Source organism: Pseudorasbora parva, chromosome 2 (genome assembly GCF_024679245.1).
Source record: "Pseudorasbora parva isolate DD20220531a chromosome 2, ASM2467924v1, whole genome shotgun sequence".
In the NCBI taxonomy this organism is placed as follows: domain Eukaryota; kingdom Metazoa; phylum Chordata; class Actinopteri; order Cypriniformes; family Gobionidae; genus Pseudorasbora; species Pseudorasbora parva.
In genome coordinates, this window is record NC_090173.1 from 22,345,513 (window position 1) to 22,372,406 (window position 26,894).

Here is a 26,894-nt window from a genome sequence, read left to right on the forward strand (position 1 = left end):
GTTGAATACATACGCAGGCAATTTATGTCTTTTAAGTTTGTCAAGAGATTTAAAGTGCAGAAGTGCTCTATGTGAGAACGAGCCTATGACTAAATCTGGAAATAAATTCAAAATAACTGAGAAAAATAAGAAGTAGTCCTCATGTGCCATGTCCATAATTTAGAGCAAAAAATCTAGCATTGATTCTATCTCAGAATAATTAATTAAAAGCAGTTATTACTCCACCACCTGCGGCATCATTAACCAACGGGGTTGAACGATTAGTTGATTTCTTCAATGATGCAACATACTATGGTAGTTAAGCAGTGAGTTAACTACCATAGAGAAATGCACCACTGTACATTACTTTACCCTGCTTCTGTTACACATTTGCGGGAACCAATCACAGACTGGCGCACTATTGATGGGTTTAATACAATGACGGATAGAGAAGAGATAGATCTATGCCCGTTGATCATGCCTCTTGTTGTCTGATTGGTTGAAGGACTATCCAATTGCTTAGAGTCATTTGAGCTACGCCCGTTGATCATGCCTCTTGTGCAGGAGAAAAACAGAGCAGACTCCCCAGACCAGTGTTTAGTCTTAAAAGATTAAGCTTGGTCTATATGTAAAATTGTTAAAATGCTGGGGTCTTCATGGGGTCTGCCAATTATACATTTTTAAACTATTTTATGAAGTTTACAAAGTATGCAAATGCATTACTACTATACTATCCACCTTATTTTTTAAAGATAGAGTGGGTGCGGCCATTTGTAACTTGAAGGTTCCGGTGTCATTCACTTCCAGTTATTTTTGCTGAACAAAAACAGTCGGTTATGCTGCTTGATATTGCAAACTAGTATTTGTTATTGTATTGTTTTAATGCATTATCATAATCAAAAACACACTTATATGTTGTGCAAATAGTTTTACCGTTTACTGCATTCAACACTTTGTTATTCTTCAAATGAACTGGAAGTCTCAAAGTCTGACATGCCAGGCCCATATTAAGATGTTTGGTCTGGGAAAACATCATTGGCATGGTTATATCTGAGGGGCGAGATAAACGGTTATCTTTCAAATTCCCTCTACACACAATAGGATAGCGCTACAACCAACCACCAACCAGAGCCATAACTGGTCGGCAAAAATCCGAACACATCTTCCATGTTTAAGAATGACTTCTGTGCCGTTCTTTGTTATTTTCTCAAAGAACAGTTTAAGTTCACTGACTCTATACATGATGTGATTGGCCTGACTAGAGTTTTTCAAGCTCGCAAGCCAACGAAGAGTTGCAAATTACATTTGCTGCCACTAGGGTGCATCTAGATTTGTAGGCTCACACATCCACTTGTTATTTACATCTTCACCCTGAAAAGGTGGAAGACCATTGTAAAATAAGATTTCATTTTTTACATTTCATTTTGAAATCACTGATTTTTGATTGAAAGCTTAGTATCTTGGAAAATCTGAGTGCAGTTTGAGACATGGTTGAGAACTCTTCTGAAACTCTAGAGAGACGTGTGAGATTATTGGTGTCTAACTAAAGGGAGAGTTCAATAAAAAAAAAAATGAAATTTCGTCATCATTTACACCTCATTTTGCTCCAAGCCTGTTTGACTTTCTTTCTTCTGTGAACAGAAACGAAGATACTTTGAAAAATATCTGAAGGTATTTTGTTGTTTGAACAATGTCTTTTGTGTTCTGCTTAAGAAATAAAATAATACAGATTTCGAACGGCATGAAATAATGACAGATTTTTCATCTTTGGCTGAACTGTCCCTTTAAGCAAAAGTCTCCATTTGCTTTCCATGTGCAGGTGGTGGGGGGTCAAGATACTGGCAGATATTAGTGTATAGCAGAAACAAAAGTTGTGCTTTTGAGCCTAAATGGAAACTGGACAGAGGAGAATAAGACCGCTGCCTTAGTGTCGAGACTGCTAAACAAAGAGTGTGAAATGATCCCAGTTTAGTCAAATCAAGGTCGTTTTAGCTAAAAATTGAAATTCTTTTGAGACTGCTTTTAGTTGCACACACACCCCATTTCCTCCCTTCGTCTAAAGACGGCAGGATTATGGTATTTTCTTTTGGCGGGAGCTGCTCTTGACCTTAAGATGAAAAGAAAGGGAGTGATTTTCACTTGTCTGAACGATGGGTGTCCGTCTGAACTCCCTGCTGCATCTGCTCAGATTGGTTCTCACAGTGTGAGAGCATGTGCTGGTGTGGAGAATACATGTGCAGCTTCTATATTTGACAATGACTGTGTGTGTGTGCATGTGCTTGTGTGGGTATGTGGGTATCAGGGTGGGTGTTGGATTTTACTCAATTCCCACTCTTGTCATTTAAAGAGATGCATTTTGTGCCAATCTGGGCAGGAGATTTGCTACCCTTTAAGCTCTATCATAATGTAAACTAGTGAGTCGAAAGAGGAAAATGGATGAAAGAACGCTGGAGAATGCGGGGGCCGTCAGTGAAAGAAGGGATTAAATAAAGAAAAAGCATGCGAGGCGGAAAGGTGTCATATTTGCGTCTTCTGTGCCTCATCTTCACGCTGATTTATATTTCCAAGCTAAACATCAGCATGGACTAATTTACCACTAAATGGGCAAATCAAACCTGTACATGGCTAAGCCACATTGGCAGTTTCTTATGGGAGCCTGTTTCCACCTAAAACAGGTAATGGAGACAGGACATAAAGTTTAAAATAACAGTCACATTGTACGATATTAAGTTGCAGTTGTACGATTTAAAGTCACAATTATAAAAAAGAAAGTTGCAGCTGTAAGATATAAAGTCGCAGTTGAGGGAAAGATTAAAAGATATAGTCACACCTGAGAGATATAAAATTTAATTATGAGTTGAAGTTGTAAGATATAAAGTTGCAGTTATGAGAAATGAAGTTGTAATTTGTAATTTTACAATTTGGAAGTTGTAAATGTAATCGTTTCTGCTTTTGCAAGGTGCAAACGCACACATGCATGTTCCTGTTTTATTGCTTTGATTTACAATGATGTGGTAAAATTGTATTAGCATAAAACTTTTTTTTAAATTGGCGCAAATATGTTGAGTTGAAGCCAGAATTGTTGAGTAAGGACAGCTGGATGCATTAAATGTGCGTGATGCGGTGATTATTCACGTGATGCAGGAATTCACTTGGCTCCTCAGAGTAGTTTTGATGCTCTCTGCTAAGCATTGTATGCCTGAGGGAGGCAAACAGACCCACACACTGAAATATAACACATGGCTCAATTACAGCGGCAGCACAAGTTATCGAGAATTATAAACTCCCACCCTAATTTAATCTCAACAGCCATGACAAATGCTAATGAAGAGAGATGGTCATTGCCCTAGAAAATAATGCTTAAATCTGACCGGAGGGGGATCAGAAGTGTTCCAGTCAGCCCTCACAATCTCACGTGCTGAAAAATTGAAGCTGCTTTAATATCTTCTACACCCTCAGCAGCTCTGACACAGCACCTCATCATTTCCTCTTTGACTTCAGTAGAAGTTGTCCGGCGCGTGTCTTCTGTTAGTGCCTTAGAGGGATTTGCAGATATCAGAGGTGATAATTAACCCTGTCGACTCCTCCTCCGGTTACTCCGTTCCTGTTTTTCTCACTAACTCGCCTGCCTGACTCTTCGCCGTTTCTGGCTTTGCATCCCATTTGCGTTTTCGTGGGTTCGTACCTTGATTCTTTTTGCATCTGTCTGTATGCGTACGCCTGTCTGTATTTTGTCTGTGTGCCTCGCTCTCTGTCTCTCATCTATTTTATTTCTCCTTACTCACCATGCAGCCTCTAAAGTCAGCGTTGCCGTAGCAACCGCAAGAGATCTGCAGCTGCAAAGATGTGGAAGGAACCTAACTCACATACCCACCTCGACTTGTGTGTGTGTATATATATATATACATAGAGAGAGAGAGAGAGAGAGAGAGAGAGAGAGAGAGAGGTGTGCATGTGACCTTATCTTCCACAAGCTTCCATTATGCCTCACCTGTAACTCTCAAAAGAGGTGTGACTTCACAAAAACACGCACAGAGGTGTGAAGTATGCAGGTCTGAGCATGTTTCTAATATGCACATTAGAACGCTTTGAGTTTGAGTTCACCGTAACAACGTCATTTTTCGATAATTACAGTCCGGAACTGAAACAAACACATCTGCACCAATCAGTGATCAGTTGTTGCTAATCAGTAGTCAAATCAGAGAATGATTGTGGATTGTGGAAATCTTCGCTGTTCAGATGATTAATTGAAACTATGAAAAGTCAACTGACAGTTTATCCCAATTAAATTCATCGTCTCACTGAACCAAGTCGATTCTGTGGGCTACGGTTCTGAAATGGGAATGTATTAGTTGCTTTACATGGCACATGAAAGCTTTAGCTTTTTGAACTGAACTGACACATTCGTTTTGTGCTACTGACTCTCTTTTCATTCCTCTTGGCGATCACGTTTTTAATAGTTAAGAATCAATGATTTATGTGCTCCACATTGATATAACCCAGATACATAATCAGCATCATGTCCTCTCATCTGCCAAAATACAGTCCCTGAATACCTCACTGTCAAGATGTGCCCCAGATCGAAAGATATTATACACGTTTCTATACTTTTTGGGGGGCATTTCACATAGTTTTTTGGTCTCGCTCATTCGTTATGCTGCTTATGATTTCCTTTCCACTGTTTTAGGCTCTTTACGTTTGTCTGCTAATGTTCAGGCTCATATTCTACAGGCAGATATGCTTGTACAATACCTCGCCGCTGCCTAGCCTTTGGGAGTGTCTGTGATCCAAAGTGGGCCAGAAAGCTCTGTGATTTATTCTACCCACAAACCCACTGTCCTTGAGATGAGCTAGCAGAGGTGAGGGCTAGGTTCAACTTCGTCTCTCCACACACGTCTCTTCTAACCGAACGAGTGTTCACAACCTGCAGAACAGCTATGACGAAGTCTGCACTAAAGATATCATTTTCTCAGCTTCCTTCTTCTCTTTCATTATTCTGCCCTCCTTGTGTCAATCACTGCAATCGTTTGTTCAGACAAACATGAACATTTTGTTCGATTGTGACGTCACTAATGAGGTTGTGTTCTTCTGTCTGTCTCTTTGCAGAAATACTCCTGGATGACTTTATGCTGACACACCCAATCTTCCTGGCCCCAGACAAGTTCCAGCAGGTCTTGCTTCAGCAGTATCCTTTCTTCTCGCCAGAACCATAAGTGTCAACCTTTTTAATTCTGAAACTCTTCAACGGGCGACCATAACCCTAAGGTGATTTATCCAAGTAAAACATTGATCTGGATCTGGATCATCATATTTGGGTCAATGCTTATGTTAGCCAATCAGTTTTAGCGGGGCGGGCCAGGATAATGGTCTTATCAGCCTATCATTTTTGGTTAACATTAGCATTATGAATAAAGCTTAGCCTACCATTTATGTTGGGAATGTTACTTCAGGACCAGGATTCAGGACTCTCTCATTGGCTGAGGGAAGGTGGAGTAGACTTTAACTTTAAATATTAAGCTATTAAAGGTGCACGATGTAGTATTTTTGCAGTAAAATATTCAAAAACCAATAGGCCAGTGTTATATATTTTGTTCACTTGAGGTCTTACAATATCCCAAATGTTTCCAAATATTTGTAAATTGTGTGAAAATTGCTATTTTAATCAAGGAGCCGGGATGTCTGAGGGAGTCACCTGTCAATTGTGTCATATCTGCGTTACCCTCAGTTTCCAGTTTTATTCTACAGAAGCGCTTTACTCTTAGCAGTGTGAACAAGTGACACAGCAGCCACTGAGCGAACAACCAGAGTAACCTCATAACATAGCATAACATAACGTCATAATCACCAGCTGTGAGGTGAAGATCACGTCCCAAGATTTTTAGCTCAAAATTATCATCATCAAACTACGCCTTTGATTTGAATAGGCGACCTGGAGCGGACAGAAGAGTTACATAGTGTACATTTAAATAATATATTTACATATTTACTAAACAGGGTAAATAAGCATGAGAGCGCAAAAACATGAAATCGCCAATGCGAGTGAATGTATGTGATCTACGCGCAAATTAAAGAACACAGACAGAGATGGATCATTTCCATAATGACTAACGCAATCTACCGAGAGCAGAGCAGTTTTTTTTGGACGGTAAATAATGGCACTAATACCAGTAAATTGACATGTGCGAACCGTAGTTAATCACCTTTTATGATTAAAATCACCTTTAACACCTTTTATGATTAATTTAAATACTCTCCTCCCGTAACGTTTTTTTCACTGCGCATCTCTAGCAAATCCTGACAGTAGTTTTTAACACCCAAAGAGGGTTTGCACTGGAATAAACAGTTTGTAAATCTGGCCCTTAATGTTTAACTTTATTATAATTAATTAATTTCGATTACGTTATTTGTTCTTGGTATTTGATTCAGGTGGCAACCTTCCCCAGTTTCTGTTGAAGCTAATAAGGAAGTAACTTAATCTGCAATTCATCGACTGGCCACTAGGGACAGGCTCCAAAAGGGAGCAGAATCTCATTGAGCCCCATGTTAAAATTCCCAACTTTACAGCAGAAAAAAAACATGTTTACAGCCTGGTACAAATTGTGGTTTTGGTCTATACGGCTAATTTTGTGAGGTTGAACATTATATAAAGCTTTAAAGTTGTGCATAATTAATGGCGTGGTCACTTTGAGTGACAGTTGGATAGCCGTTTGTCTGCTGTCTGTTAGTCACGCATAAGCTCCTTCACGCTTCGCCCACGTCTCTTTATCCATTTTCTGTTATCCAGTCGTGAAGCGTAATGACAAGTTGGCAACGGCCAGCTCGTCTCTACTCTACGCTTCAGAGCAGCTCTTCAGAATCCTATGGGTTACATCATGGACACTACGTCCATATTTTTTTACAGTCTTATCATTTGATTGTTTAATAAAAAGAAAAAAATAAGATGAAAAATTATTTTGCATTTGCCCTGAGAAATGTTGCATCCACTCTTAAAACTTTTATTTGGGGGAAAAAAATATATTTTAATGCTTTTTACGGAAATCATAAGTGATAAAACACAAAATCATTATAATTTTTCCTCCCATCTCTTTTTTTTCCATCATCATGTCCCCTTGGTGGCTCTTTACCATAGTGTGACATCATATCCTGTTGTCTATATCCGTTGCAGTGTCTGCAGAAATTTCACATACTCAAAGTCTAGCATGACAATGCTTTATGGTTTTCCAGACCAAAGGTTCCCTTCTCAACCCAGAACTGGTTAAATCATGTCTAAATAACTAACTGTATTTCTGGTGAAATTTTGTGGTGCAACATTAAATGATAACGCTTTATTATTATTGTTTTGTTTGTTTATGTTACTGTGTTTGAAACTGAATTATTGCAGTGACAGCTATGCTAGTGCCCGAAATGTTCTCCAATTAGTTTGTTTACTTTATGATGCTCCAGAAAAACTGAACACTTTCTTTCAAACAATTTCAAACACTTCCAAAAATGAACCAAATTATCTGCTAAAACACTCAACAAACATAGCTGAGAAGCTCAGCGTTTTCCTACCGCAGGGGGCTAAGAGCAGTCGCACATGTTGCTTAAATTTGTTTAATTTGGGTCAAAATGATTTACCAATTAGCCTCAATGCTAACCCACCTCTATCTGACTATGCGGGCCCACCCCCTCCGTCCCTCAGGGGGTCCATCCAGGTTGCTGAAATTCAGATAAGAAGAGTGCAATGTGGAGAATGTGTTTGTTTTGTAAGCTTTAGGCTGAGTGTGTATAAGTGTGTGTGTGTGTGTGTGTGTGTGTGTGTGTGCAGAGGACACCCATCTCTCTCTCTCTCTCTCTCTCTCTCTCTCTCTCTCTCTCTCTCTCTCTCTCTCTCTCTCTCTCTCTCTCTCTCCATAAGTCCCCTCTTATTTGGTGACCTACATTCCTTTTGTGAGTGCCATATCCCCCCTATCCAGACCATAATGGCGTCTGAGGGGCTTGTCCGCAGACTTTGAGCACAAAGGTATTCCTGGGGAGGCCCGTCTGCATGCCTCAGTGCTCCTAATGCAGCGTGTCTGCTGCGGATCTTCTGCGGCAATCAGTGACCCTCGCTAATCTTCCCTGACTGCCGTCGCCACCTCGCCTTATGATCCACTCCTCTCTCTCTCTTTCCTCTCCCTCCTCCTGAGCCATTTATCTTTCTATTTTCCACACCTTTTTTCCTGGTCTTTGACTTGACCTAATCCAGGCCTAATCAGATCTTTTTGTTGTGGCAACATGTCTGCTTCCTGCTTAGAAAAGACAAGTCTTTTACACTTCCCACTAGTCAGGGCTCATTTAAGGCGTTTAATAAAAGGATTTCAAAGCAGGATGATTCCTTTTCACTCAGGACTGATAGTGCTTTCAGCTCTTCACACGTTGACGCACACTCCCGGCGGAGTCCACCTGGCTGGGCTCCAAACCGCGATCCAGGACTCGTGCAAGGAAACAGAGTTCATCTTTTGCAGCTGCCCAGTGGCTCAGACTGCTGCTGTTTTCTGGCTCCCAAACAGAGGTGACGGCTCTGGATATAGATTTACTAGATCTGGGATGCCATTTGGAGAATCTCCTCTTGGGCCTTTATTGTACGGGAATAGTTGTGTCAATTTTAGACGGGGTGTCGGGGACTCTTTAATTATAGGCAGTCAGGCTCAAGGATACTCCAGTTTAAATTTAGCCCGCCTTTCAGGTTTCCTGCTCATATGAGTGTTAGGATTGGGAACAGGGAGCCTTTGTGGATTTTTAGGTCATTTTACGTACCGAAAAAGGATACGTCTTTGCTCAAATGCTTATGTGTTACTTCACCAACGTGACTTATGTAAGTGTGTGAGTAACAAAAAAATCCATTCTGTGTGTGTTTATGTTGTAGCGTGAGTGTGTGTGGGTGTGAAGGGTGTGTTCTATCGCCCTCAGTACTTTTCAAAGGTTGTAATTATTCTGGCTGTCTGGCCACAGAGGCATAGATTTTGTTTTTCCAGCGCGGCATCTGTGTCAGGTGATCGGACAGTGGCTGTCTGAGTATGTGTTTATCGACATGTACTCCGCAAAAGCCACTCAGTACAAAAACTGTATATTTTTTTAGGCTACAACAGGCAAAAGCATGTCTGTCTGTCTGTCTGTCTGTCCGTCTGTCAGTCAGTCAGTCAGTCTGTCTGTCTGTCTGTCTGTCTGGGTGCAGATGTGTGCACATTTATATTCACTGCACTTAGTGAGCGCAGGTGTGTATGCGTTGGCTCGTGAGCGTGTTGTTTCTTAACTCCTGGCTCAGATTCAGCTCAGAGGGTAAGCAGGGTGAGGGCTGGCCCGGCTGGGAAGGAGCCGAGCGGAAACTTGCAGTTCTGACTGTGGCCTTCCGCTATCTGGACACATACAGAGACTTACTGCAGGAGGAGGGAGATCGCTCCAACACATTCCCAAAGGTACTGCACACGTGTAAAAAAAAAAAAAAAAAAAAACCATCCTCAAAGGAATGCTCATCATTTTTTTAATGCTCAAAAATCCTAAACTTAAAAAGCTAAAAACAAACTCACAAGCACATAGAATAGTATATAATAAGTTCAATGTAATTTCTTTAACATCATTTTGTCTTGTTTACCAGTACAATTGCCTAAAAATCCTTAAAGCTAGATGAATTGATTTGGCAACCCGATCACACACAAATGCATATAAATAGTAAGAGTGTGCAATGTCGTGGAATGTATACGCCAAAACTCATTTTGGCGTGCATATGATACGCTGTTTTTCGCGTGCATATGATACGCACTTTATGGCGTATATATGACACGCGCTTGGGTAGGTTTAGGGTGGTGGGGTGGGGGGTTCGTATGTATAATACGCCATAAAATGCGTCTCATATGCACGCGAAAAACCGCGTGCCATAGACATGCCAAAATGAGTTTTGGCGTATACATTCCACGACATTTCACACTCGTACTAGTTATACGCATTTTTGTGAGAATACCCTGGATTTGGAAAGCAACACGAGTTTTGGTTATGGAATATATCTTGAATTAATATTACTTTTCATACCCCATTGACAACTGTTGTTTTTCTTCCTATAAGCATAAACCGCATTAATGGTTAAAAAGTATAAACCTAATTGCAGGATTCTATATATGTTGTACCTACAGTTCTTGGAGTATCATCATTGGTATAAGACTATCAGGGTTATTATGCGAATAAAACATATTACATAATGTTGCGCTTTTTGCCCGTTTCACATCACCTGTGCTCCATTACTTTTTTATGGTTTGGGATATTTTATTCGGATACATGACTACACAAGGATTATTTATGTTTCCTTTCCTATGTTTTTGGAAGTCAGACCATAAACTACAGCTTTGTGTTTTCACATTCCCATTTCATTAATATTAAAACAATTTATAAAGTGTTGTTATATAAAGAGGTTGAGTTTTCATAATCACTATTTGATTCTTCTTTATTCTCTTCCTCTTGGTTTTAATAATAATGCAACCTATGTTTTTAGGATCTGTATTTGTGCGCTGTTCAGGAGCTCAGTCGCTTTCCTGAACTGGTGGAAGACGTCCTGAAACTTCAGCGCTGGACTGAGATATTACACAGCCCGTAAGCACCAAATCCTCTTCATCCTCACAGTGGAATATTACCATAAGCTATAAATGTTTTTATGAGCTATAATGGCTGCAGAAATCATAGAGGAACATGAAATCATTTAATACATGAAGACTCTTAGTTTTGTGAAGTAAAGTATGAAATGAGACACATGTAGTTGCCCATTAAGAGCTTTAGAAGCAGGAGACGAATTAATGTGCAGACATTAATACTTTAATGTGTTGTGTTTGTTTTCGATTGTCAATGTTACAAGCCTCTCAACAGGGCAGCAGTCTTTTCATAAACCCTTAAACAGTTTATTTCTGTAACCCGGTTTATAAAAAAAAGGCCTATATATTATGAGAATGACATTAAAATGACAATATCATGTTTGGTCTTTCTGCATCTTTAAATGATAAATATGCCTTGTAAACATAGTTATTTTCACTGTTTTGGCATATTGGAGTTTAAAATTTCTTGCAGTCCAGTCATAACAAATAGTTTAAGAGCCTGCCATGATTGGTCCTCAAATATCTTGCCCATTCATAGCACATTTTCCATCCCTGATGCCATTACCAAACAAATTTTAGGTTTATAATCGTCTTTTGAGACGAATAACTTATTTAGTTATTTGCACTTGAATAGCTACCTGACTTGTTTTCCCCTCCTATCCGATAGAGCTGAGGAAGACAAGGAAAGTCGCAGGAAGCAAGTCCGCCCACTCTTCAGACACTTCAGACGTATCGACGCCTGCCTGCAGCCCCGAGAGGCTTTCCGCGGCTCAGACGAGAGTACGTCTGAACCTGTGTTTTAATAGAATGCATAAATATTGCACAGACTGACCACAGTTTATGAACTTTGCGTTTGCTTAGCTGTGCAATAACGCCCATGAGAATATTGTTAGTAAATCATCTTATTCATCCTTTTTTGTAAAAGTGCCAGTCTGCTTCCACTTCATTCAGACCAGGATGACAAATCGGGTCATGGGGATGCGTCTGCCAAGTTTTATAGATGCAATGAGCTCATCTGATGGAATGGGACTCTTTGTCAGGATAGTGGCTCAAGCCAAGCTAAGTGATTTCCCAGACCTTAATCAATAGGCAATCTGGCAGTACAAAACGCTGCCACCCTGAAGCCTCCAGTGACCCAGTTTCTGTTTTCATCTGAGATGTGACTGGTCAATGGAGAGGAAGTCAATACTGTACATACATAATACTATTCAAAGTTTTGGATCTTTCATTTAACTTGTGATGAAATGATTCTCTACAGATGTGCGATGATGATAATGATATCTGGAATCCTGAAAAAAAGACCCATTATTTCCACAAAAATATTAAGCACTGTTTTCAACATTAAAAATAATAAGAAATGTTTCTTGATCTTCAGATTAGCATATTAAAATGATTTTGTTGCAAATGTGTTGAGCTACCTAAACCTGTGTTTAATAATTTAAAAAAATTATTAACCAATAATTTATTATATTTTTGTTGTATTATTATTATTAAGTTATTAAGTGTGTGATTACTGTTGCCTGAAATCTCAAGTGAATGGTATACAAGCAAATCTGACTTTGTGTTGGACAGCAGGATTGACAGCTTGGTCTTTGTTTAGTTTTCTGCAGGGTTTACACACCAGATCACTCGTACGTCACCATTCGGAGCCGTCTTTCATGCCGGGTCGGGGAGATCTTGGCTCTGGTGAGAGAGAAGCTCCAGTATAGTGAGGACCAGCCCACCCAACCTGCCAACCTTATACTGGTGGCCGTCACTTCATCTGGGGGTAAGAGCATTAAAGTTTGTTCCCATAAACACCATGTGAACTTACCAAGACTTCACTTGCACACTACAACCTGTAATTTGTTTACAATATGGTCAAGTTTATAAGGATCCCGACCTTGATTCACTGTTTTGGGACACAACATTGTTCAGAAAAACTTGGATATTCTGCTTTAACACCACAATCTAATCTGTGTTTGTTCAGAGAAGGCTGTGTTCCGTCCCAGCGACGAGGCCGTTTTCACCACCCTGGGCGTCAACACCCACCTGTTCGCCTGCGAGCCCTCAGAGCTCGAGAGCTTGGTGAGAACCGTGGGCTGGTGGGTGGGGGTGGGGACGGGTGTTGCCATGGAGACCTTCATAAATAGCAACCTTAAATGCCCACACAGGAATTATAATGTGTTATCAAACACCATGAATTACAATGTTCAGTGAAGGTATTTGTCTAGCCTGACAAGCCAGACCCACATCAAGATGTTTGGTCTGGAAACTCACCATTGACAGGGTTCAATCCGAGGGGCGGGATAAACGGTTGTCTTTCAAACTCCCTCTGCACGCGATAGGATAGCGCTACAACCAACCAGAGCAACGTGAAGCGGAGATTAAACTTCTAGATGATAGATTCAAGTTTTGCCGTATCCAGTTGGCAAAACTCTGAACACATCTTCCCTTCTTAAGAATGACTTCAGTGCCGTTCTTTGTTCTTTTCTCAGAGAAAATCTCCAAGTCTTCCAGGGTCGTGGCCAAAGCTGATTCGGAAGACTGCCGTTCGCCGCAACTCTGCCGTCATTATTTTATCCCATCGACTCTATACACGATGTGATTGGCCTGACCAGAGCTGGTATTTCCAGCTCACAAGCCAGTGGAGAGTTGCTAGACTACACTCACAGAAAATAAGATTTGCTGCTGCTAGGGTGCGTCTAGATTTCTAGGCTAGTTATTGTCTACAATTCAGTGGTTTAGAAAGCATTATATTGTTTTATTCAAACACAAACCAAAAGTAGTATCTCGTCACAGTTATTTAAAATCTAAAACTTTAGTTCTGTCATGACAACTCTCATGTTTAACATGCTGGGTATGACAGTGTTGATATATTTGCTCTTGTTGGAATTCAGAGGAAGTACAGGACTTACTACTGCCAATACATTCACAACACACCGTTGTGAGCATGTAAGACATGCTGCTGCTGTACAATATAGATCTATACAGGTAAAGCTGGGGAAGCTGAAGAGTTTCTGAAAGCACGCTGCACTGCTAAGGCAAATGCTAACCAAGCATTTGAAGGTTGAAGGTATCATGGGAACCAATCAGCTGTGCCCTATAGATAATGATCCGATTGCATACAGATAGAGTGAAGGACCTTTTAGCCTGCTAGAGTTTCATGACAGAACTTTGTATTTCATCTTCGCTGTGTGAGAGAAAATGTGGTTAGAAATCCAAGGATGTAAGAAAAATGCAAGGCCTGGGGGCACTAAATGTAGAAGTTATTGAAAAACCCATACTGCCTTCTCCCCCTCAGTGTCTTTTGGTGATTCTGATCCACATTTCTTTGTCGATCAGATACCTCTCCCCGAGGAGATCCACTGGTCACCAGGCGACAGCAAACTCCATGACATGAGCGCAGAGGAGGTGGCCAATCAGCTGGTGGTGTTCGACTGGGAACTCTTCAGCTGTGTGCACGAGGTCAGGACACTACCGCCCTCAAATCATCAGCATTCAGCACTGCTTCACCACACACTGACACTCCAGCATACAGCTCTCGTAGTCTACTGTGCACATAATAATATAGAAAAAATGCTCCCAACCATTTCAATGGGCAGATATCAGGAGATTCATTCTCAAAGGACAAGTTCCTTGTGGCCTGTGCTTTAAATTGGCTATTAGTTTTTGTGTGCGTGGCAGATGCTTTTATGCAATGCAACCTATAGTGCATTCAGTGTATATGCAAAATTTGTATTAGTTCAAGGTTTTTACACAAATAAATGTGATCCTGAGTCTAAGATTTTCAGATTGTATTATAATGTCGATTTCGATGCTACAGTTTCTTAAAAATATCTAAAACAATTATTGTTAATTTTACATAAAATACAATAATCTATCTATTTTTTATTTTAAAATAAAAGATATTTAAAATTGTTTTGGGGGGTTGAAATGAAGCTTAAAATATACATATTAAGTAAAACCAAAACAAACAAAATACTTTGAACTAAAGTTAAACTAAAAACTTTAAAAATGTTGCCTTGACAACTAACTGAACTGAAGTTGAAGTACTAAAATGACTCCAAATAAATAAATAAATTTAAGATATATAGAATATAGAAATAAAAACAAACAAATGAAAAAAGCACATTATAAATACAAATACAAAAGTACATTAAAAATGACTAAAACTTGCACTAAAAACAAAAAATATATATAAAGGTAAAAGCACTGAAAAAAAATGTAATAATACAAAAGTATATAAATAATACTGAAATATGTTATTTATATAACACTGTCCAAAAATGGTCAACAATATATCATCATTTGTCAGTATGCATATTTATAATTGCTGCTCGGTTCCAAAAAAAGTCTGATCAAGAGTCTAGAGCTACAAAACACACACCATTCCAATCAAATGTGTGTATTAGGAAACTGGCTTTAAGTTCAAGGCTAGTAGCATAGCAAAGTTCATGTAAAAACAACAAAACTTTATGACCCGTTATGCAATGTGCTGCCTTCTGCAATGTTTCCCCTGTCTTAGTTCCTATTCTTATTTGATTTATTGATTTATTTTTGGACAGGTGGAGTTCGTGTGTTACGTGTTCCACGGGGAACAGGCTCGCTGGCGCCCCCTCAACCTGGAGCTGATCCTGCAGCGATGCAGTGAAGTGCAGCACTGGGTCGCCACTGAGATCCTGCAGTGCCAGTCGCTTCCAAAGAGGATACAGCTACTGCGCAAGTTCATCAAGATTGCAGCCTTGTGAGTGTATATGTGCTTGGGTTGGGTACAAGCTAAATCCGCTTATGAAGGGGACAAAAATTAACTATTCATAAATCGCCCGAACCGTGAACACGTTAACATATGACCACCCACGTATATATCAGCACCTGCTCAGTATTCAGCAACTTGAAGGAGGGGGTTTGCAGTGATTTCACATTCAAAGCCAATCATAGCAGAGGTCATTTGCATACAGTATTAAAGGTGCAGTAGCAAATAAACATCTGCTCCATTCAAAGGCTCAGAAAGATGCTGAAAAATTGAAAAAGTTGCCTTTTTTGATTTAAGTTTATTCACCTATCATTCACATTCTAGTGTTATTTTAGTATTTTTATTTACTATTATATGTCTTAGCAATATTTTGAATTAGATTTGAATTAAAAAAGTTTACAGTTTACAACTTCTATAGTGCTTCAACTTTTTATGTCAGTTTTAGTTATTTTAATACTTTTTAATGCTAAATTCAATACTACTGAAATCTTCGTTTTTTAAGGTTTTCATTATTGTTTTATTTTTGAATCTGTATTTGGAATAGTTTTAGTTTTAGATAACGATAACAACACTGTCTCATTCGTTATCGGGTCTGTGCATGTAATCAGTGCTATTGTGTGTGTGTTTTAGATGTAAACAGCAGCAGGATCTGCTGTCGTTCCTGGCGCTGGTTCTGGGACTGGACAATCCTGCAGTCAGCCGCCTACGTCTGACCTGGGAAGTGAGTGCATTTGTTTGTTAATCTTCCTCTTTCTTTTTCACTTCTCGTTCTCTCTCACACTCACACACAGTCTCTTAGCACCTCTGCCTACTCTCGCTCAGAAGAAGTCAGCGCAGAGTGTTATTCTTGGCAGGAGGCTATTAGCAGTTGTCATGGCAACGGAACTGAATCAGCCTGTGCCGTTGCGAAGAAAATATTCCCATATCAGCTTGTCCCCGATCATGCTTTTTAAAAAAATAAAATCAAAACCTTTAAATCCTGTTTTTTTTTTTTTTTGCCTCATATGTGTTGTGTTGCCTATGTGTTGGTTTTCCTCCATCCGATTCCAAATAGAGATTTAATTGCCATGTGTCGATTACTTATTGCATATGTATGTGTGTGTTTTGGCAGGGTTTGCCAGGAAAGTTCCGGAAGCAGTTTCAGCAGTTCGAGAGCATTGCTGTAAGTGGAAAACAATCACAAATGCAATGTCTTTAATATCGTAATTGTTTCTTCTAGACAGCAATGGGATTAAACGGAGAGCAAACAACGACGTGTGTTTTGGTCTCCTGCTTTCTTTCGGGGTTTCTCTTCAGAACAGATCTTAATCTGAGGAGATTCCCCCTTCTATGTAAAGTGCTTTGAGTGCCTAGAAAAGCGCTATATAAATGTAACAAATTATTTATTATTATATATTATTATTATATTAATAATATCTTAAACTTATCTTTTGATCTTTGCAAATCTGAGCACAGTTTGAGATGTCAGTATGAGCTCAAATGTTTCTCATGGATTTCTCACCAAGGCTGCATTTATATGATTAAAAATACAGCAAAACCAGTCATACTGTGACACATTATTACAATTTAAAATAGACATTTTCTCTTTTAATCTATTTTAAATGTAATATATTCCTTATTAATAAAAAGGAATATTTCTTAGTATTATCAATGTTGAAAAGGGCTATGCTGCTTAAAGGTGCAGTATGTGATTTTTAGCGCCATCTAGCAGTGAAGTTGTAAATTGCACCCTTGACCTCCTTTCGGAGCACTACGGTGGCCGACAGAGGACAAACATGTCGTCATCGAAGAGAGCAGAGAGTAGTTGCCACTCTGTAGAGAAGTTTGTCCGTTTAGGGCCACTGTAGAAACAGGAATGCTCAAAATGGCGATTCCACTGTTAGGGGACCTGTGGTGTATATGTCTATAGAAATGTCTCATTCTAAGGTAATAAAAACATAACGGTACATTATGGAAGGTATTTGCTCTACTGAAAACATAGTTATGTATATTATATTGCATTTCCTTCAATAACTCGTCATATATCCTGAACCTTAAATATTTTTGTGGGAACTGTTTTGTCAGGACCATAACATTGATGAATATAAATGCAAATATAATGCATTATAAAATTATTTTAATGCATTAATTATGCATGGTAAAGCACATTATAATGCATTGTATGGTCTCACGAATAACCAGAGTTAATAATAAATTAATAATAAATTATAATACTTGTCTATTAATTGAACACAATTTAGAAAGTATTATTAAAACACATGACAAACATCCAATTTCAGCTGTAACAATGAATCTGCAAATATTATATTGCCTAATAACATGCATTATGAATAGCTTTATAATGCATTATACAAGGCTTCTACGAAAAGTGTTACCGAAATGTTGTCTTTACTGTATCTTTCGATCAATTTGTTTCCTTGTATCCAAATTGTTCCTTGATCAAATCATCTGGGCTATGAAATCCATGTTCATTTTATAACTTTTATTACTAAACCTTTTATAACTCTCTAATTGTATGTCAAAAAGTGTCTATTTTTGTTTCTACTCAGTACCCAAGTAAAATAAATACTTCATTTGGAGTGATATCTCACCTAAATGCAGCATAACTGAGAACTTCGTTATGTCTCTTGAGCTTTGAAAGAGCAACCACTGAGAAAAAAAATGTAATGACGATGATGTTTATGTTTGCTACAGGACCCTTCAAGAAACCACAAGTCATATAGAGACCTTCTAGCGAGCCTGAGAGCCCCACTCATACCCTTCACTCCACTGCTGCTGAAGGGTGAGTCCCACACATGTACAGTCTCAGTCTCTGACTCTTCCTTCAGCTGTTGTCCATATGTGGTCCATAAAGTCGCCTCCTGCCGCGGCTGCCTCTGTGATTTGAAGTGGGTCTGAAAGGCCCCGCCTCATTAATTACCGTCCCTCTGTTCTGCAGCTCTTTACATGCAGGATTGTAGACCCCCTGCTGCCAAACATATACCAGGGATCAGAATGCATGAAAACACATTAGGGATACACACAAACACGTGTATTTATGAAGGGACGTCCATTGTTTGTTTGTTTTTTAAGATGATGATATTTTCAATTTTCTATTCTCTAACTCAATCCTCACAGAAACATTTTTGTGTTTTTAGACTGTCATTAAGACATTATTTAGCTCCTTTATGGCTTTCCTTGTGTACCCACAATATGGGATTTCAGGCTTAAGGGGGTATTTGGCCCCCCTAATAAAAGCAAAACCTGACCCACACTTTGTTGCTTATATGCGCAAATTGTTGCCTCAAAAGCACATAAAACACAGTCTTGTACTGGAGGCTCAAAGCACATTTTCTCACTCAGGAAATGCATTGTTGCACCTTTTTCTACTACATTCATACATTCTTTTAAAAATGTTTTTTAGAGACGTGCTCACCCAGTTTGCATTTATTAGATCACAAATACAGTAAAAATAGTTAGCAAATATTATTATAATTATGTTAATATATTTTACAATGTCATTTATTACTGTGATGTCATTTATTCCTGTTTAGCATCAATATATGATGTTATATTATATGATATATATATATATAAAATAATAAAAAAAAAAAAAATATATATATATATATATATATATTGACCTAATTCACTTTCTGTCCCCCTTCAGATTTTAAAACCATACACACACCTTTGAATATTCGCTCATCCACATTTCTACACACATTCATGCGATACGCACAGCTGTCATATTCCTGTCCCATCTGTCCTCTCTCATGTCTGTAGTCTCTCTCTCCGTGTCTTTTCACTCTCTGTCTCCTTCCCTGTAGGTGCTCTTGACTCAAGCCTGTCAGGATCAGTTGAGCATCAAAGTCTTTGCTGAGCGTTGCGTTGCGTTTCATTCCGACACACACATTACATGACTATCACAAGACACACAGGCTTCAGACAAAAGCCTGACTTTACAATTATAAAAAAAAAACAGGCCCAAGAGCAATGAACACAGGACCAGTAACTTGACAAGTGTGATTTATATTAGCAGACTGATTCATTTGGATGAACAAAACACTGATTTGTTTAATAAAATACTGAATTTTTCCCATTAGTTGCCGCACAGCATAATATGCAACAGGGATTTGTCAAATTGATTATAAATTGACAGCAAAGGCATTAATAATGTTACAAAAAAATAAAAGCTGTTCTTTTAAACTTCTAATCAAATAATTCAGAAAAATATTAGGCAGCTGTTTTCAGATGTTTTCAAAATGTATGACGTGACACTGAAGACTGGAGTAATGATGGTGAAAATTCAGATTTGCCATCATAACATTTAAAATATTCATATAGAAAAATTATTATTGTTATCCAAAATGACTGTTTTCGGTAGGTCGACCTGAAATAAAATAAAATATAACTATTAGATGAGGAACTTGTAATGTAAACCAAAATTTGAAATATGGTAACAAACTGAAAAGTTTGTTTTAAAAGGACCAAAATTTATATACAAATTATTTTAAAAAGAAAGACAAAAGCACAAAACCAAATTACAAATTTTTTTAAAACTAAAAATATACAAATAAAAGCTAATTCGCAAAACGCGGGCCGTGAATTTGAGAACCCTGCTCTACGCTATTGCCACTGTGAAAGATTCAGTGTCTTCCGTAGTTTTGTCTGTCCCAACCAGACATTTAGTAAACACGGCAATTTGCACAAAGCGGGCTAAATGGCATCTACTCCAGTAAAAATTTGCTGGGGGAGGACCCACCGACATTTCTTTTGCTTCCGACAACCATGTATTTTATACAGTATTAATTATTATTATGATTTAATTGTCTTTTTTTATTGTATTTTTAACTATGCCAATAAAGCTTCTTATAGAAAGAGCGACGGAGAGAAAGAGGAGTAGGAGTTCATCACGCTTCACCTCCTGACCTGCTTCTCTGAGGCGGTTTTAACAAAAAAGCCAAACATTAAAAATGCAACACGTGTGTCACATTTCGCTCCGCCATCACAAACAAACATCCCAAACGACTTCTTCAGCTTTCTTTCCAAGGTCACAATTTTAGCCCCTACTCTGTAGTCGGATATTTCCACCCAAATCATTTGAGGAGATTTTTTAAACACATCCTTCTAAATTTATGATGAAGATAAAACGTGGCTACTGTCCTCAGGCATACAGCACGATCAGCATAAACGAATTCACCGGAGGACATGCCAAATGCATTCATATTACACATGAACAGAAATACACACGCGACTCCTGCTTTATCCATGTTGATATGATTTCGGATCAGGCTACATTCCTGGACACAAATATTGCTGTCTGTCAACTACTGTATACTAACATCTTTATCCCAGCAGACACATGACAATTTACACTTTCACAGTGCCTGCAGAGCATCTAGGAAACACAGTGTTCAAATCCGTTAAGCTCCAGGGATTCCCCACCGTCAGAATACAGATAAAGCCACATGGGCAGACAGACAGATCAGCATCACAAACCTAAAAAAAGGTTTTACAAGACTAAATGTTAGCATTTAAATGTTTGCAGTCCCTGTCTGAGCAATACACTGGTTGTATACTGTAATTTTGGCAAATATTGTCAGTAATCCTTGTGTTACAAATGTATTAGGAAACAAAAAACTACTGAAAACCCTGCATACTGCAGCGCCACAACCACCATTGATATTGAGGGGAACGAGGGGAATCAATATTTATATTGATATAAATATTGGCAGGGGACAATATTTATATGATCTGTTTGTTGTTAGAATGACATTTTTTTTAAAGTAACATTTTATAGGCCGGCCGGCCTCAGCGGCCTAACAGCGCTCATCACTGTCAGAATGAGTGAGATTTACTGTTCACAGAAGAGTGTGAATGCCAATGCAACATTCATTTTAGCAGGGAGAGTGTGTGGCGAGTCAGTAGCTAAACATTTAATATTTGACGACTGTTTTATGGTTGAAATATTCAGTGACCGGCAGTAATGTCCAGTGATGCAAGCGTCTCAACATTTTTATGAAATTTCGCCAGAAAAATGTTATTATTTAATTGATATGCTAATGTCATTCATAACTAAATGTGACGAGACAAGAAACGGTTTGCATTTGTGACATACACACAAGAGTGAATATATAGTTTTTAAATAATTAGGTCTGTTTGCAAATAGTTTAAATTGGTTTAAATTTCTTTTTCGTTATTCCCTTAAATCCCTATTATTTTTTTAATTATGTAATACCTTTTATCAAATAAATTACCCAGTAACTCCTGTCCCAACTCGGCAAAAAAATCATGGTCTTTTCCTAATGTTCAAGACATGGTTACGGCCTTGGCATACTGAATTATTGCAATTTCAGAAAGGATTGCAGAAAGAAAGCGTGCTAAGCCTAAGAAACGTGCTTTACATTAGTCATGTCTCATTCAAATAGCTCTTTTGAACTGATTCATTTCAGTGATTCATTTGAATCGATTCACAAATCACTTTGAGAACTGTGTGTTTGGGAGTAGGCTAACATATTTGATGCAACATATAATCTACCGTTTGGAAAGATTTGTTTGAATGTTTTTGAAAGCTTGTCAATGTATTTGTTTGATCAAACATACAGTAAAAATTATTAATAGTGTTACAATTTACATCGTTCTTTACACCTTATATTCAAACGGGTCTCGGTTATCAACAGAACCACCATATCTTAGTGCTGCACAGATCACTAACTGTGCATGGCGCAGACAGAGTGAGCTCCCGCTGAACTGCACGGCTCAAACAGTCGTGTGAAACTGTAAGCCTGCAGTGTGAATGCAAAATGACTTTTATTGGCCGATACGTCGTACCTCTCTCTCTTTCTGTACTCAATCATCTGTATTCTGTACCCTCATCCTGACAGCATGTAACGTCCCTAACATTCTCCTATCTGCTCATGTTACCTGTCTCTCTCTCTCTCTCTTTTCACCAGACCTGGATCGGGTGCTGACAGATCACCCATAATGACATGATGACTGTTCACTTCTCCTTCTCACTCGCGCACACTCTCTCTTTCTCTTTCTCTTTTCTTGCGTGTGAACGTCAAGCTTCAGTTCAGCTCAGCCAGAAAGAAGACGCCTGGCTGAACGAGTGATGGCATGATGACATGTCATTACATAACGGTTCCCTTTATTATGCATTCACTCGCTTTCCCTCTCTCTCTTTCGCTCTCTGCAGATCTGACCTTCCTTCATGAGAGCTGTAAGACTTTCCATGGGGAGCTGGTTAATTTCGAAAAGATGGTGAGTTGGCACATATAATGGAAGTAATGATGTGCGTACATTAATGCACGGCATTTTTGCCTAGCTACCTAAACGAGGACAAACCACAGAATTATTATATATTTAAAAAAAGCTATAATTATATTTATTTAAAATATAATCATAAAAAAACCCCACAAAACCAAATTACTAAATCATAAACAAGAAATGATGTAATAAAAACTAAAAATATAAAAAGATACATATATATATATATATATATATATATATATATATATATATATATATATATATATATATATATATATATATATATATATATATATATATAAGTATTGAAATATATAAAGTGTATGCCAAATACAACTTTTCAAATGTTAACTGTGGAATAAACTATTATTATTATTATTATTATTCCAGATAATGGATGTAGCTACTTAAACAAGGACATACCACAGAATTATATTATATATTAAAATTATTTTAATTATATATTTTTACTGTACAGACTAGCTGTAACCTTTAACATCTCTAACTGGTTTTAAAGGTCTTTATTTTTGAGAAGAACATTTATACATTACTCACATTATTTAAAAATAGGGTTAAGAATTAAGAACTGACACTGGTTGATTTTTTTTTTTTTTAAATACATTAAAAAAAATTAAGCAAATGATTTCCATGATTTTATGTCTGTGTGGGCTCTTTTGACTCCAAGAAGCCAATCAGTAATTGGTCAGCCTGATGAGGATATATTGGCCATATACACACTGCAGTTAAATTTGGTTGTCATCAGTTCAGCTTTTAATGCTTACACACACAGTTCAGTCATTTACAGGAGTGACAACCACATTCTACAACCAAATCATCATTAAAAATGCAGCCAGTGACAACCGCATTTACAGAAATGTATTGGAACCGAACTGAAACATTAGTTGTTAATGACATTTATGTGCGCATCAGAGATGTTTCTCTCTTCTGTGCGCAAGAAAAGCTTTGAATCGGTTGTGTTGCCAGATCTTGCTAGAAAAAAGCAACTTGTGAACAAGAACAAGCCCATAATAAACCAAGATTAAGTCCAATGCTTTATATTGAAAACAAGACCAAACTATCTCGACCCTCATCTGCCCACTTTAAAATCCTCATAAACGTGACGGCTTTATGAACTGAACCCAAACAATCCCAAAACTCTTAAAATAAGTGGTCATGGCAACACTTTCAAGCAGCCCAAAGCATGCTGTTAGCTCTGGTTTAGACGAGTCTTTGGTCGCTGTATTATTACTTTTGTCAAAAATAACAGATACTAATCATGTGAGACGCCAGAACTTTGCTATGGTTACCATGCTGGGAATCATCGCAATATCAGGCGCAATTTTCAGTCGTGTTCTGTACACACACACAATGAAAATGTATCGTACTCACTGTCTCACCCCTTTATTTAAATGTGGTTGTTACTCCTGAAACTTTACAGTGTGGACGTGGCCAGTGAGTGCAATAAGAATTGTTTTCCAAACGTTCTGCATTCTTTTCCCCCTCTAAACGTTCAGTTAAAACGAATCAAATGAACTATACGAAGCCCTGATCCTTCCAAAAATACATTATTTTGTCATTGTATATCATTAATGATTGAGTGTCAATCAAATCTCTGTCTCTTTTTCTCTGCCAAGCACAAAGTGGCCGAGATGGTGCGAAGCATCCGACGGTATAGGAGCACACAGCTTGGTATGTGTATATTTGCACACACACACACACACACACACACACACACACACACACACACACACACACACACACACACACACACACACACACACACACACACACACACACACACACACACACACACACACACACACACACACACACACACATGCACGTGCGCATACATACAGACAGACAGACAGAGACCTGTCAAATAGGATTAGTGCAAAAGTAGAGCATGTCTCCACCTGCCAACATAACACACCTACACACACACACACACACACACCTGTCTGAGTGGATTAGATCTAGGAGACTGTTGCTCCACCCTGCCACAGCCCATCTGCTTAGGACAGCACAGCCCTCGGGGCCATGAGCCACAGGGCACCACTTTAAACACACACACACACACACACACACACACACACACACACACACACACACACACACACACACACACACACACACACACACACACACACACACACACACACACACACACCCACACCCACAAAAGCACATGGCCATGCCCATCCCCACAGTGTGTGTATACACAAACACATGCCACACCAGGACAGCACTTCACAACATTTGTGCTCACAGACAGTACGATTTGCATTGCATGTGAATTATAAGTAATAACATTCATAATTGCAGTGTTATTTTATATTAATTGATATACTACTATAGTTTTTTTAATAGTTTTTTTCAAAATACTTGACCATGTGTGATTTTGCAGTTTGGGTGCCCCAACCTGCAAAATACCTCACATATCTTGCAAAATGAAGCACTGCAACCAAAACTACATATAGCATTATCAAAATCAAACTTGGCACACACTTCATTCATATTACCAGATTTGTGCAAATATCTGCAGATACAAACATACACACATGCTGTTGAAACATTTTTGTTTTAAATGTTCACCAAACAAGTCAGTGCAACATAAGCACAGCAGATATATTTACATTGGACTGAACAAAACGAAATTTGCTTCCCCCCTTTTCCTCTTTCTGCAATGTCTTCCATTGTTGTTGTAAAAAAAAGGTGTTCACTGGTCTTTCATAGTGCTTCCATCCTGATTGAAGTGTTAACAATTAACCAATGAGGTGTTTGGCCAGGCGGCACGTGTTGGCCAATCAGCTCATGTGGTGTCCTTTTGAATGGCGGTGTTTTGAAATGGCAAACATGTGAAAGTTGTGTCTTATGCAGAGAACTGTCTTCAGTTCATTTCAAAAGTGCCATTTTGAATTGCAAAAAGTGTGTAAAGCAGAAAACGTGTTTAGACTTTGGGAGACTTGAGTAGAGGTTTTGCTCTCTGTGTGTCAGTTTAAATAATTGTGCATGTCATTTTAGTGTTTTAGCAATTCCAAAAAACTTTTAAATAGTTTCAAATGTTTTTTTTTATTTTTTTTTATTGTACATTGAATTTCATTTAAGTTACTAATATTAATATTAATAAAGTGTGCTTTTTTATTTTTTATTAGTTTTTTTTACATGGTCTAAATAGGTTTTTATTTTTATTTTGGAGGCCGTTTAGTTGAAAATGGAAACAATTTATGGAATTTTATAACAGTTTTGGCCATTTATTTACACGACGACGCCTTTTGTGTGCCTAAAATCGAAACAACTTTCGAAAACAATATAGTTATCTTAAGGTACAAAAATACGAAATTGTAAAAACTGTGACATCATATGCATGTATATTACGTGTTCAGTCTATAGGCGTGTAGTTTTTCTTTACAAAGTGACATAATATCAATAATACAGCGTGTTTCATCGTTTTTAAAGATCATGTGAATGGAGAAAGTTTTGAAAACGTTGTCTGTATGCGGAAAATGCCTATTATTATTATTATTATTTGTGTTGATACTGATATTGGGTATGGACTAGGTTTTGAGCTCTTTTTCTTGCGGTTATTTTGCAGCTCAGATCAGTTAAGTGTTAGTTTCTATTTTACATTTATTCTTAGGAGATTCACTGCCTTGGAAACTCGACTCCCTAGATTCAAATCTTAACAATCACACAAACAAAACGTGGTTTCCATGGGAAGAGTGACGTTCTGTGAGGTTGAGAAGTCGTGACTCTGCACGCACCCACACAGCTTTCGATTCGGCCTCATGCATCATCTGGCATGTCTTTAAAGAGCATCTGCACCATCACACCCTGCAAAACAGTTCCCTTTTCCTTCCTCTCTATGTGACTTTATTTTGAGGTTGTCATGCATAATTGTATCATCACTTATCATTTTAAACCGCAGTTTCTATGATCATCAAATGGTAAACAACAAGCAAACAAACAGATGTAGCTGTGGTTATGGTTCAAATATGATATACCAAGTGTTTTGGATGACATTTTTGGATTGAGACCTCTATAAAATAATAGTGATAGGTTAGTTTTTTCTCAAAATATTCCTGATAACCATCCACCCACAATCATCCATTAAGTTATTTTTTTTTTACTTTATATTTATATTTTGTATTTTTAACTCAATAGATCAACTGAAGATATGACAGGAAATCATGAAAAGAACGGGTAATGAGGAAATGCGTTGAGCCAGATTCCATCACATGTGCAAGACATGACTGGTCTGACTTTCGTCTGATATTGCAATTTTATTTATTTGTGAATTGCATACTAGCATGTACTATATGAAAATC

General features: G+C 38.2%; 1 protein-coding gene across 1 annotated transcript in view; it reads left to right on the forward strand.

Annotated features, from left to right (window-relative positions):
* rapgefl1 (Rap guanine nucleotide exchange factor (GEF)-like 1) overlaps nt 1-26,894 on the forward strand; it is a 49,955-nt gene that overhangs the window by 17,100 nt on the left and 5,961 nt on the right. The window contains exons 2-14 of the mRNA XM_067412467.1: nt 5,086-5,164; nt 9,266-9,416; nt 10,484-10,581; nt 11,245-11,357; nt 12,178-12,345; nt 12,547-12,644; nt 13,902-14,024; nt 15,125-15,303; nt 15,943-16,033; nt 16,424-16,474; nt 18,007-18,094; nt 22,493-22,557; nt 24,201-24,255. Coding sequence (XP_067268568.1) covers nt 5,086-5,164; nt 9,266-9,416; nt 10,484-10,581; nt 11,245-11,357; nt 12,178-12,345; nt 12,547-12,644; nt 13,902-14,024; nt 15,125-15,303; nt 15,943-16,033; nt 16,424-16,474; nt 18,007-18,094; nt 22,493-22,557; nt 24,201-24,255 — 1,359 coding nt within the window. The remainder of the gene's footprint in view (nt 1-5,085; nt 5,165-9,265; nt 9,417-10,483; nt 10,582-11,244; nt 11,358-12,177; nt 12,346-12,546; nt 12,645-13,901; nt 14,025-15,124; nt 15,304-15,942; nt 16,034-16,423; nt 16,475-18,006; nt 18,095-22,492; nt 22,558-24,200; nt 24,256-26,894) is intronic.